The 13,856-nt window shown below is 42.7% G+C and overlaps 1 protein-coding gene across 2 annotated transcripts; it reads left to right on the top strand.

Annotated features, from left to right (window-relative positions):
- Positions 1-6,908: 6,908 nt before the first annotated feature.
- Positions 6,909-13,557, top strand: FIZ1 (FLT3 interacting zinc finger 1). Of its 2 annotated transcripts, none has more exons than XM_072976794.2 (2): positions 6,909-7,048; positions 9,656-13,557. In XM_072976794.2, the coding sequence occupies exon 2, from the start codon at positions 9,672-9,674 to the stop codon at positions 11,118-11,120; it is 1,449 nt and encodes a 482-aa protein (XP_072832895.2). In that variant the 5' UTR covers positions 6,909-7,048; positions 9,656-9,671; the 3' UTR covers positions 11,121-13,557. The 2 variants fall into 2 exon arrangements, with proteins under 2 accessions (XP_072832895.2, XP_020654580.3); XM_020798921.3 differs by having other exon boundaries at positions 6,910-7,124.
- The last annotated feature ends 299 nt before the right edge of the window (positions 13,558-13,856 follow it).

Consider the following 13,856-nt stretch of genomic DNA (forward strand, 5'->3'; position numbering starts at 1 on the left):
AGAAAGCTGAGGGGTTTTTGTTTCAAAAATCTAAGGCAGATAGTTTGCATTTAGTACAGCTGTACCTGTAATGAAAAGCTGAGGTTGGACATTTTGAAACAGGAAGGACTTAATGGACATCAAAGCCAGTGTTTAAAAAAAATTAAACAACACATTTCTAGCTTTGAATTTTGTCTAAATCCTTGGTGTATCTTGGCTCCAAAGCTTTAGCATCTTCCCTACATATAGAGGGCTTATTGTTGAATGTCTGAGGATGCTCAAGAATTCTCTCACTGAGATACATGTTTTCTTACACGGAAAGCACATGTATAAATAGAATTCTTAAGGGTAAACGTTGATATACTTTAGGAAACCCTCATACTGATTGATGTCAGTACTTAGTATTTGGAAGATACATGTTAATACTAACCTTGATAGTGAGACTAGATCACTGGTTCTCAACCTTGGCTTACTCAGGAGTTGTGGACTGCAACTCCCAGAAGCCTTCACCACCAACTGCTGGCTGGGGTTTCTGGGAGTTGCAGTTCAAAAACATCCGAGTAACAAAGGTTACAAAGAAAAAGAAAATAAATGTTTTATGAAAAGGAAATGGTGCCCTTCCTGAACATGACTATATTTTTAAATTTCTGCATATATGGTTCTTCTTAGCAATTATAGCTCATTGATTGGAACAATGGCCATGAATTCAAATCTCCATTTTGCCCCAGAAGAGAGGGACCACTTGAGATCAGTCAGAGCATGATTAGTCAGAGCTGATGGAGTTACTTTGAAAATTTTATACACCGAAAATTCAGAGGGCTCATCATAAGTCAGAATTTACTTTAGGCCATGCAATTATGTATTAGGGCTCCTTTAGCTTGCCCATAAGTTTTAGTGATCCATTCTTTAATTCTCAATCCCACAAGCACAACAAATAGGTCGTGTTCTCCCAGATGTCTCTTGAATCCAGAACTTAATGTTGCCTCTTATTCTCACTTGAGCTTTGCTTCAAATGTGTACCCTAGTCCTTCATTCTCAGGGTGACCAGAAATAGTTAAGAAACCAAAACTCCTGCATTATTGAGAGTTTACAAGGGAGATTTGTGTAATAAACATTGTGTTGTTGTTGTTTAGTCATTAAGTTGTTTCTGACTCTTCGTGATCCCATGGACCAGAGCACGCCAGGCCCTCCTGTCTTCCACTGCCTCCTGGAGTTGGGTCAAATTCACACTGGTAGCTTCGATGACACTGTCCAATCATCTTGTCCTCTGTCATCCCCTTCTCCTCTTGCCTTCATACTTTCCCAACATCAGGGGCTTTTCCAGGGAGTCTTCTCCTCTCATGAGATGGCCAAAATATTGGAGCCTCAGCTTCAGGATCTGTTCTTCCAGTGAAATTGTGTAGAAGGGACTTTTGGCAAATGTGGCATGTCATGTCACCTGCTACAAACAAGATATTCCATCATCCATACAACTAAACTACCTCCTACTCTGGATACTGCTTCACTGAATGAGTAGGTACTGGTTGCTTCTGCCTTGTTAACTAATCAAAATTTTTAATTCTAGTTCTGTAGACAAACTTCTTGCAAGCCCTTGAGTAATGTTATTGGCTATCTATAGATCCTATCTCTGTAGGCAAGAATGTTGAAACTGTGAGGCTGCCTTTCTTTGGGTACATCATGAGAAGGCATGTTTCTCTAGAAAAGATTATAATGCTGGGAAAGATGGAAGGCAGCAGGAAAAGAGGAAGACCAAATACAAGGTGGACTGACTTCCAAAAGGAAACTACAGGCTTGAGTTTACAAGAGCTGAGCAGGACAGGTGAAGATAGGGTGTTTTGGAGACTGCTCATTCATAGAAGTTACTTGACGCCACAAAACAACAATAGATCTCGCAGGGATTCTGGCTATAAGCCTGCTTCTCCACTGAACTCATACCTTGAGATATTTTTTGCTCTTTATTATCTACTTCATGGGCAATTTTATCTCCTACCATCATGAATCCTTTTTATTCTTCAATTTCATCTGGGAAATGGAGTGGGGTTCGTGGGATCTATTCAAATAAAGTGGTTATGCCTTGACCTTCAGTATATAATGCCCTGCTTCATGTTGATTCAATACCATTTTAATGGGATACTTTCTTGACCAATGAAGTAACAATTCAAAAACAAAAGGCTAATTATTTTGATATAAATATATGGCAAGCATTACTTCTGAAGGTGCATACCTCTCTGCATACATTACAGCAGAAGAAGGAAAAAGCTAGGTTTGTGAGATCTACTGTACCATTTCCCCTAAAACCCTGAGACCCCACTAAACAGAACTTGGTACAAAACTGTGGGTAGGAACAGGGTATGTACCTTCTCCCAACTGGTGGACTTCAGATGTGCTAGACTACAATTAGCATTCCTCAACAATGATGAGAGTGCTGCAGGTTACCCATATAAAGATAATTATGTGCCATCAAGTTGATTCCAACTTACCTATGACAACCCTTTCCAGAGTTTTTGACATATAGAATACTCCGAAGAGGTTTACCATTCCTTTCTGAAGTTGTCCTGTCACTCTGCAGTTTACCTAAGGCTATACAGGTGAGCTCTTCTCTCAGGAAACACAGTAGGAATCGATTGCCAATGAGTGATCCAGCCAGCAAAGATGCTTAACTGAAAAAGTTTTGAATCCAAAATTATTTTTCACATAAAATGTCCTGTGCTTTTGCCCTGTACTGAGAATAGCAGTTTGATAAAGGAGCCATCAGAAGAAAGACCTGTTTTCTGGTAGATCTCTAAAACCTTGCAGGAGATCAACAAGACCTCCCGATTCCCCATTGTTTAACAGACTAGGACTCTGGACAGCAGGGCCAAGAAAGCTCACTGGAGGAGTCGAACTGGTAAAACCACTCCTTAAATATTTCACTTACCTTGAAAGTCCTATTAAAGTCACCATAAGTCAGTAGCGGCACAGAGCAAGAACACAACAGTTGGACAATAAGTCACCATCCAACATTCTGTTGCTTGAATTTGAAAAGCAGGGGTAAATAGGAGTGGATTTTTGCGTGGAAGATCATTATTGAGTTGCACATTGTATCAGCATTACAGTAAGTCAAGGCAAATCATTTTTGTTTCTGTTGTATTAAATATAATATTCATTGTGTGGAATGGCTAATACCCTGGAAGACAGAAAAAGAATTCAAAATGATCTTGATAGGTTTGATCACTGGGATGAAAATAATAGAATGAAATTCAACAGGGATAAGTGCAAAGTACTGCACCTTGGAAAAGGAAACGAAATGCATAATTACAAGATGGGGGATAAATGGTTCAGCAATACTAAAAAGTAAGAAGGATCTTGGAATTGTCATAGATCACAAGCTGAATATGAACCAACAGTGTGATGTGGCTACAAAAAAGGCAAATGCTATTTTAGGCTGCAATAACAGAAATATCCTTTCCAAAATCCTACAAGGTGCTAGTTCCCCTCTATTCAGCATTGGTTATGCCTCACCTAGAGTATCGTGTCCAGTTCTGGACACCACACTTCAATAAGGATGCTGACAAATTGGAACAGGTTCAGAGAAGAGCAGCAAGTATGATCAGAGGGCTGGAAACCAAGCCCTGTGAGGAAAGATTGAAAGAAATGGGCATGTTTAACCTTGAGAAAAGAAGACAGAGGGGTGATATGATAACACTTTTCAAATACTTGAAAAACTGTCATACAGAGGAGGGGCAGGATCTCTTCTCAATCATCCCAGAGAGAAGGACACGCAGAAATGGGCTCAAGTTACAGGAAGCCAGATTTTGATTGAATAACAGGGAAAACCTCCTGTTAGAGCAGTAGAACAGTGGAATCAATTACTGTACCTTGAGAGGTGGTGAGTGCTCCAACACTGGAGGCATTCAAAAGAAACTTAGACAACCAGCTGGCAGATATCCTTTGATTTGTATTCCTGCATCGAGGAGGGGGTTGGATTTGATGGCCTTATAGGCCCCTTCCAACTTCACTATTCTATGATTCTATGGTCATTTTTGATGGGAAGCAAGCGACTTCAACAGTGTTATTCTACCATTTGCTAGATCTTCTTTTGCACACATGGTAGGGCATAAATTGCATGCATAAGGTGCTACATTGACTGAATTTCTCACCAAAAGGGGTGAAGGTGAGGTATGTGTAGCAGAAGGGCAATTGGCTCTGCTTTGAGGATTTTTTTTCCAACCACAGAGTGGAAGAATAGAATTATGAATTTTGACTCCCAGTAATCACGTAATCTAAATCTGCTCCTGGATTCAGTAACTGAATATCTCTCTATTTGGTGAGATGATCAAATACCATATAGACCTGACAGCCTGCCTATAATGATACTCCAGAGGCTTGTCATTTAGGATAATTCAAAAACTCAATTAACGGGGTAAGCCACCTGAAATACAATGTACTAGTGTTAGGTCTGGCGCCAAGACCTTCTGCTGCCTGAAGTACACACATTTTCCAACTGTCAGATTGCAGTTCAACAACAAGCACAACATGTGCACTTCCATATTATCCGGACCTTAGTGTCTACTTTAAAAAGCAGCTGCAGGTGCTGATTAGGTCAGGCTGACTAGAGTTCTGCCATGGGTGCAAGCTTCTGGCCACAATTTAAGATTCTCCATTTTTAATGTACTGTACAAAGTGTTAAATAGTTTAGGCCCACACTCACCAAGTCATTAGGATCTCAAAATAAATAAATAAATAAATTTTTAAAATCAGAAGATAATTTTTTCAACATAAGTCTTGTTTATCTTGTTTGTGACCTCTGATCCACAAATTTGTGGCACTTCAGTGCAATATCTACAACTCTGGAAAGATGTTTTATAACTACACACGGAACATACAGTATGTGTTGGTACTGTTAAGATTTTTTTTAAATTAAAAAGATACTGATCATTTTATCGACATAATTTATACACCACATAGACAGTTTTGCTACACACACACACACACACACTGGTTTTGTTATGGTCTTGCATTTTTTAAAAATTGCAGAAAGTGCTATTGCAAACAGTAGATAAACATATGAATCTTCTCAGATTTACCTAAACTGAAGCATTTGTTTAATAGCTTTCTGGTATCTTAGGGAAAGAAGGGAGGCAGAATTGAGGAAGCCAGCAAGAGTTCAAAAGAAGAGCTGAATTATATTGTTGAGGTTTGGGATATTATTTGGTTTTAAATGGGACTATCACTGTCATTCATGAACTGGATTATATTGACATTCAGGAAAATGAACAGCCATTTGGATTAAAATGTAAACCCTTTTCATCAACCCCTGTCCACCTCATCTGAAGCACGCAGATACAGAGGCTGCTGCAATAAAAAGCAAAATTGAAAGAAAAAAAATAATAAAACCAAAAGGAAAGCAAAACTGAAAAAAAGCAAAACCGAAAGGGGAAGAAAATGAAATGAAAAAGAAGAAAACCTTGTGGGATCTTAAAAGACTGTTATACTGTATTTTTATGTGAGCTTTCGTGGACAAATCCACATCTTCAGACATATGAGGTAAAATGCATATATATCTGAAGAAGTGGACTTGTCCACAAAAGCTCACATGAAAATATAACCGTCTTTTAAGATGCCACAAGGTTTTTGTCTTTTTAATTATTTTTTTCCTTTGGGTTTTGTGTGATATAATTGCACAGACTAATATGGATACCTCTTTCAGTGCTTCAGTAAAGCATCTGAGGATAGATTACTAGCAAAATGGATGCAAAGTAATGCTGATGGGTAATTTTCCTGACTGAAATATTCTCCTAACCTCATTTTCATTAACTGTTGCTAACGTTATTTCCTTGGATGGTGGGCCTTGCAGAGCTTGAACTGTGCATCAGGCTGCAATGCCAGGGAAGAGTAGCTTCACCTGTTGCATTTCTGCCTGCTCTTGCTGGCACTAAGACCTCAAAATCTGTGATGGGGCAATACCACTTAGCGTTTTCTACTTATTTTTCAAAAGATTCCCTTTTGCCCTGGCTAATGATACCACGCTCTTGAGAATCTTGGCCTTTTGGGCTTACAGTTAATACAGCACTTTTCTGATCACTCTTTGCTATGGTATCTTTAAAAAGATAAAGACACCTAGTTTAAAAAAAGAAAAGAAAAAGAAAAAAATTGGCACCCCCTATAGTGCAAATAAAAAGGGACGTGGGCTAAACCGCAGAAGCCTCTGTGCTACAAGGTCAGAAGACCAGCAATCGTAAGATCGAATCCACGCGACGGAGTGAGCTCCCATCGCTTGTCCCAGCTCCTGCCAACCTAGTGGTTCAAAAGCATGTAAAAATGCGAGTAGATAAATATGTACCACCATAGTGGGACGGTAACGGCGTGCTGTGTCTACTTGCACTAGCCACATGACCACGGAAACGGTCTTCGGACAAACGCTGACTCTATGGCTTGGAGATGGAGATGAGCACCGCGCCCTAGAGTCGGACACCACTGGACTAAATGTCAAGGGGAACCATTACATTAAAATAAAAAAACCTTTACCAATAGTGCAAAGAAGAGACCTTTAACCTCCTTTGCCCTTATTAAATATGGTGGGCCAATGTTCATAGCTTCGGAGCTGCCCTAGTAACAACGAAAATGGCGTCGTCAGTTCTTTGGTTAGAGAGATGAGCGCTTATTAACCTTTCCCTTGCCAGCAGTAAAGATGGCGCCCATAAATTCGTTGCCGTTCTCCCTTTCTGAAAAGTAAACTTTCCTCCAATCGAACTGTAACCACTCTTATTGATTTGGTATGAACTTCGTTAAACCAAAAGCGAGAATTCATCTGATGCCGGGTAAATGACACACCTTCCTTCCTCTCAAGTGCCCAAACTAAAAATGGCGTTTCGTGGAGACGCTAAGCCATTCCTTATGTGCCCACAGTAAAAATGGCGAGGACGTGACCGTTTTAACTCCTCCCCGTCCTTGCCCACAGAAAAGATGGGGGCGGAGTGGGGGGTGGGGTGTCCTGTTAACTTCCACAGGGAGTGGATTTGAGGTGGAGGGAGCAGGCTGTCGCAAGAGGTCAGCCCCTCACCCCACCTGCCTAGTTGCGGCTCTGGGGGTGAGTGGGGAGGCGTTGCCCCTTCCTCTGAAGAAGTGACTCCCCTCCCCTAAAATGTCGGCACCTCTAAGAAGTTGTGAGTACCGGAGGGAAGGGGAAGGCACGAGGGGATTTGGGAGAGATTCTCCTCAGACTGGAAGAGGGGCAGGGGACGGAGAGGGAGGCAGACCCACTTACCCAGCCCCCCGTCCCAGTATCCGCACACTTACTCAGTACAGTATATAGGATATTTGTGTGCGCCAGGTGGGCCAAGCAGGAAAGAGAGACAGAGGCAAGAGACAGAGGCAGTGAGAGAGAGTGGCAGAGGCCATGAAGGGGTGGGGGCGCGGGCGCTCAGGACGCCTGGGTTCTTTAGACACAGCTCAGACTTTCTGGAGTCATAGTATGGAAACGCTAGAAACCAGGACTCCTGGGTTCTTTTAACAGTGTCTGCACAGGACCACTTGATGCAAGTTAAAACTCCATACGAAGGTGAATATAAAAGTGCCATCTCAGTATGGAATTTTAAATTTATTTTGCATCAGCACAGACGATCCCTGCTTTTGCTGATGCAAGCGATACCTTTACCTCATTTTAACCCCCCCGTTTTGTAGTTAAGAGGAGCAAATGAATGGGTGTCTTCGATAATGCACGATTGTCGGTGATGTAGCAAAGAATCGCTACTTGCCATGATCTCAGAACTTGAGCTGTGGTTGTTATTCTGGATTAACATGCAATAATATAAAGATGTGGTCTTGTTAGACAGCAGAGGTGAGGAATGAAATTGTAAGGGATATGCTACGTGTTCTGCGTTGATGTGAAATTTACCCCTCCCTACAGAATGCAGAAGTATGCATTATCTAAAATATTTTTCTGCCCAGTTATCCTACAAGGGAAGTAAAGTGGGTTTACAGTCAACTATCAAAAAAATGACAGCCAAAGCATTTATATAGGTGTAGTTTTCAAATAATGTGCTATTTGAGTTCTATTGCCACCCAGACCGTTGGTCTAGATGAGTGGGAGAATAAATCTAATTAATTAAATAAATAAAATAAAATCATTTCCCCCTCCTTATTTTTCTGTGTATCCATTGTGGTGTTGTGACAGATCAGGACTCCAGAGGCCTGGGTTTGAATCAGCCATAGAAACTCACTGGGGTGTGGAACTGGTAAAACCACTCCTTAAATATCTCGCTTACCTTGAAAACATTATTGGGGGCACTGTAAGTCAGTCCTGACTTGACAGCACATGACAACAAATAGTCTGGACAAGGAAGTACCATAAAAGTTTCTGAGCATGTCATATTGTTCAGTAGTACTGCTTCATAAACTTGTGTCCCCAGAACAACAAAGAAGGAAAACTCCTTAAAGTTATGGGGCTAAGACTATGGCCAAGAATCTCAAGCCAAATATGTATCAAAGAGTATTTCAAGGGCTAGAAATTAAAAAAAAAAAAGCATCCTCAGATGTCATTGGACTGTAACTCCAAGAATTTCTGACAGTTCATCCCTACCCGTTTGTTTTGGAATGGGGTACAATAAGACCCAAGATGGGAGCTCAAACCAGGCTTTTCCTTTTATGACTGATTAAGACAAGATAGAAACTCTGAAGATATCCCATATCCAGTCCCAATACTGTCTGGTATCTAATACTATATTATAGGTTTGCAAAGATCGGAGAATTCTGAAAAACCTTTGCCATAATTCCCATTTCTAGAACCATATCTTAACCAAAACATTGTCAGTTGCTTCGGATTTGATGTGCGCCTGGGATATACCTTCCTGTGGACTGAATGGTTCTGCTCATAGTAGCTTTGCCCACTGATTTTTAGGTATCCTGTCCTCCTCTTATACCGCTGCTCACCCCAATCGGCAAGATTTCCTCATCCTCTGTGTAAAATTGCAGGGAACGAAAGGTGCTGCTGGATAATGCTGGGAAAGGTGGAAGACAGCAGGAAAAGAGGAAGACAAATTATGAGATAGACTGACTTCCTAAAGGAAGCCAGAGGCTTGAGTTTATAAGAGCTGAGTAGGGTGGTTGAGGACAGGACATTTTGGAAGCTAATTCATAGTGTTGCCATAAGTTGGAAACACCCTGATGGCACATAACAACAACAACACTAGTTACTGGAGGCTTCCTATTACCCTTCTCTCGGAGTTCTTTGTTCTCTTGGCATCCCCTGGCCAGGTGTGGAGAACCTTAGACATTGCACCCAAATCTGGCCCTCTGCGCTTGTCTAGATATTCACGTCCCCTTCCCCGTGAGACAGTAATTTTGTGGTTTTTCAAGCTTTGTATGTTTTTTCCACATTCTAGTTCATTGAAATCACTCTCTTTAAGCTCAGTATTGTCAGTAAAGGGTTTGAAGCTAGAAATGGTATTTTTTAAATTTCATTCTTTTGCCGTTAGCCTTCCCTCGCTCTGGAATACACCAAGAATTTCTCGGGAATTGAATTTGTCCCTTGGACAGAAAATGGTTTCTTACTCTTGCAGTAAATGAGCCTCTCAAAATCCAGAGGTTGTGGCTTATTCTGGGGAGGGAAGTTATAAATATTGAGGATTTGGGATTCATTGGTTTTGGGGTCCTCTTTAGTGCTCTGATTCCCTTGCTTCCTTTTTCTGCTCCTTAGAGGCACTGCTGGGTAGATGGAGAACTGTGAGGAAGAATGGCCAGAAGGCCAGTGCTCCCTGGAGGCCTCCGGTGACATTCAGGCTGAGACTGGAACTGTGGAAGAGTGCACCATACTCTACTCGGATGCTGAGGATGATCAGTCGCTCTTGACAGACAATGGTGGCGGTGCCCGGGCCCCATTCCACTGTTCCGAGTGTGACAAGAGCTTCCGCTACCGCTCGGATCTGCGGCGCCATTTTGCTCGACACACCGAGCTGAAGCCTTTCCAGTGCCCTCACTGTGTCAAGAGCTTCAAGCATTCATTTAACCTAGTGAATCACATCCGGAGCCACACTGGGGAGCGCCCCTACCGCTGCACCATGTGCCCAAAAGGTTTCCGGGACTCGACGGGCCTCCTCCACCACCAGGTGGTGCACACTGGGGAGAAGCCCTACTGCTGTCATGTCTGTGAACTCCGCTTCTCCTCCCGCAGCAGCTTGGGCCGCCACCTCAAGCGACAGCACCGCGCTTCTCCCGCTGCCTCAGCCCCTCAAACCCCTGCCCCTCGCTGCCTAGCTTGTGGTAAAGAGCAAAGTCCTCTGGGGCACCTCTGCAGTGCTGGGCGGGGCCGGGCTGCCCCTTTTGGCTGTGGGGCCTGCGGACGGCATTTCCAGCTGGCATCAGAACTGCGCCGTCATTGGCTGGCCCATACTGACATCAAGCCTTTCAAATGCCCAGAATGCGAAAGGGATTTTAATGCTGCATCTCTGTTGGAGCGCCACAAGCTCACTCATGCTAAGGACCGGCCCCCACCGTGTCCAGTTTGCGCTGAGAAGGCCCAGCAGGGTGACGGGGTGCCAGAGTCGCCATGCCTGGAAGAAGAGCAAAAGGAGGGGGAGCAGGATGGAGATGCCCAGCGTCATAGCCGGAACTGCCCAAATGGCCAACCTCCAGATGCTCGCCCCCCAGAGACTCTGTATCAGTGTGAGTGTGGGACCTTTTTTGCCAATGGCAACACCCTTGCTGCTCACTTGACCGCCCACGGAGGAGAGCCTTCCTTTACTTGTGGCATCTGTGGCCAACCCTTTGTGAACTTGCAGGCCCTGGAGGAGCATCAGCTGAGCCACGCTGTTTCTTCTTCGCCTGTGCCAGGCCCAGGGAGTGAGCTGGAACGCCACCTTTTGCCCCAGCTGGATCTCCGGACATTTCCAGCCCGTCCTGGCAAGAAACTCTACAAGTGCAGCGAGTGTGAGAAGTACTTCCGCAGCCCCCGAGATCTAGACCGTCACGTGTTGGTGCACACTGGGGAGAAACCCTACCAGTGCACTGAGTGTGGCAAATTCTTCCGGCATGAGTGCTACCTGAAGCGGCACCGGCTGCTGCATAGCGGCGAGCGCCCTTTCAAGTGCACTGTCTGCCACAAAGGCTTCATCACATTAAGCAACCTCTCCCGCCATCTCAAGCTGCACCGCGGGATTGACTAGCAAGGGGGAACCCACATCTCCGTATAATAAAGGTGCCCCTCTCCCAGCACTGTTTTCCTCTACCTCCACCCCACCATGACAGCCAGAGGTTGATCTGGTCTGGAAGATGAGGCTAGAAATTGATTGGACCTCAGTCTTCCTCTTAGTCCACTCATTTAGGGCAAGGACTTGCAACTTTGAATTGAATTTATGAAAAAGTATTATGATGATGAATATGATTATTATTTACTAATGTTCCACTACTGTTAATAGAGTGTTGCACATATTCAGCAGTTTTAATGTCTTGGGAGTGGGCTGGGGCTACCCAGGTAGGTGTATTTGGATCAGTAGTAAGGCATCCTGGTTTCAAACCCATACTATTTCAAGGCAGAATGGAGTTGTACCAGGAAATGCATCCTTTAAGCTATGCCTGTTGCTTCCAGAAGGTATCTGTATTTAAATGCACCTAACTGCTGAAATGACTTTTTCCCAAATAGCTGTAGTTCAAAAATAGAACACTTCGGAGACTTTAAGGGCCATTTCCCACCGGCCAGGTTTCACCAATGGGCGCGTCAACTCTTCCAGTGGAAACAGAAGTGACTGGTCCCTGTTTTCTTTTTCTTTTTAATCATTTGGGAGGTGGGCTAAAACAAGATGCAGAGGCATACCTTGTTTAATGGAGCCACAATCCTTCCTTTTTTACAAAAAGAAATCAAAGATGAGGGGGGTGATAGGCCCATCAACTATACAATTCCCACCTCTTCTGTAACTGCTCAGTAGTTTCCAGGTATGAGCCAGTTTTCCCGGTGATCATGTAAGATTCCAGACAATATCAGGCTAGCCACAGAACTAGGACACCTATTGCCAACTCAACACTTTCTGGTTGTTGGCATGGAGGAACTCGGCATCCTTTGCTTGGGAAAACTTCGACCATTCAGATGTTTTGGCTCATTGGCTGCATTCAACACCCAGTTTTAAGGAATTCTGGTAATTGTATTTTGCAGAACACTTCTGTCCTTTTTCTTCAGTCTTTCTGTTACTGAACAAAAATGACCTTGGCTATATGAGCTTTCTGCCTTTCCCTCCAAACCAAAAGGCACACTGTCACAAAAAGCAATGGGTGTAGTGGTTAGGGCTTTTGCTGTCCAATGGGCTACTCCTATTCTGTGGGAGGGGGTAAATTAAATATAAGAGAAACTGTTTCCCATAGCTTATTCAAGACAAGCTGGGACAATGAAGCTACTTTAAAATCCAATTAAACGTAGCATTATACCTGTTATTTATAGGGAGCCACACGATTTAGAAAACTGTTCGATAACATAATAGTCCTATTCCTAAAGGTGAAAAAAAGAGATTATCTCTTAAAACACATACACACAAAATTGTGTTAAAAATCACAAGATTTAATTACAAAAGGGGAGGCATTTCTAGTTGTTTTGTGGTTTCTTAGCATTGGTTTAAAGGCTATAGTTTTATTTCCAATTTTCTTTGCAATCATGAGGATTAGCAATTTAATTTTTTTTTTTAAAAAAAAAGGTTCTGCAGTCATGTTTGGCTGATGACAAGGTAGAACAACACATTGCCTTGAAGACAATGTGCTGTTGCAGGTTGCTTTGCAGGCAGGTCAATCTGAGGTTAAGAAAGGTCTTGCACGGCTTTTATCTGTAGGCTTTTTAATACTGTTAAACACTTGATATAAGAGGAGGGTTGTTTTCTTGACCTGATACTTGTTTTGATGCTGCTTCCTTTCCTCTGACCTCTTATTACAACACTTTTTTCCTCTCTTTTTAAAAATTGTCAAGCAGAAGTATGTTTGTTTTGAGCATATTTACAATTTATTTCTAAAAACTGGTTGAATCTTAAAAGAATTTATTTGGATGTTAAGACTAAGCACTAGAATAAGTTTGATAAGGCAACACTGAAGAATGTATTTCAGCGCCTGGAAATATCAAACCCATTTCTCTGTCAAGCCTGACTGTCTGGGATCTGGAGTAGGAATTGCAGGAGAGGTTTTTCTGTCGGCCTAAGTTTATGTGTCCATGTTTCCAAGTTCATGCAGGATTAGCAACATCTCAGGAAGATTTATGTCGTTTGAGAGCACAAAAACTACACATTGTCATATAAGCAACCAGGGAAGAAACTGAAAAAAAATTGCATGTTTTATGAGAAAAATTAGCATGTGATGGTGATGAGTTTTTCAGATCCACACATGGAAAAGAAAAACAGTCCTGTTGACCTTGCTTCATTCTCCATTGCCTGTTGATGCTATCCTGATGGACAGATTGGTTCTGATATGCTCTATTAATTTAGATATTGGTAAAGAGATCTGCTTTCCCTCCTCCCTGCCCTGAAATTATTTACTGGCAAATAGAAGAGTCTTATTCTCCTTTTGTTTTGTTTTGTTTAAACCCTTCATAGGTCCTTGAAATAATCTAATAAAAGTATGTTCCTGACCAAATTCCAGTTCTTTATCTTTTGAGGAATAGAAGACTTCTGGCTAGGCATCAGTACACAGCAATGGTTTCCAACCTCAGGTCCCCAGATGTTCTTGGACTGCAACTCTCAGAAATCCTGGCCAGCACAACTAGGGGTGAAGGCTTCTGGGACTTGCAGTTCTAAGAACATCTGGGGACCCAAGGTTGGGAACCACTGATCTACAGCATGTGCTTGCCTGTATGTGCCTGTGTTATAAAGAGGAAGGCAATAAAGAGCAAGTTCAGGTATGGTGGCTTCTCATATCTAAGGCACTGACCTTCC

Source organism: Pogona vitticeps, chromosome 6 (genome assembly GCF_051106095.1).
Source record: "Pogona vitticeps strain Pit_001003342236 chromosome 6, PviZW2.1, whole genome shotgun sequence".
In the NCBI taxonomy this organism is placed as follows: domain Eukaryota; kingdom Metazoa; phylum Chordata; class Lepidosauria; order Squamata; family Agamidae; genus Pogona; species Pogona vitticeps.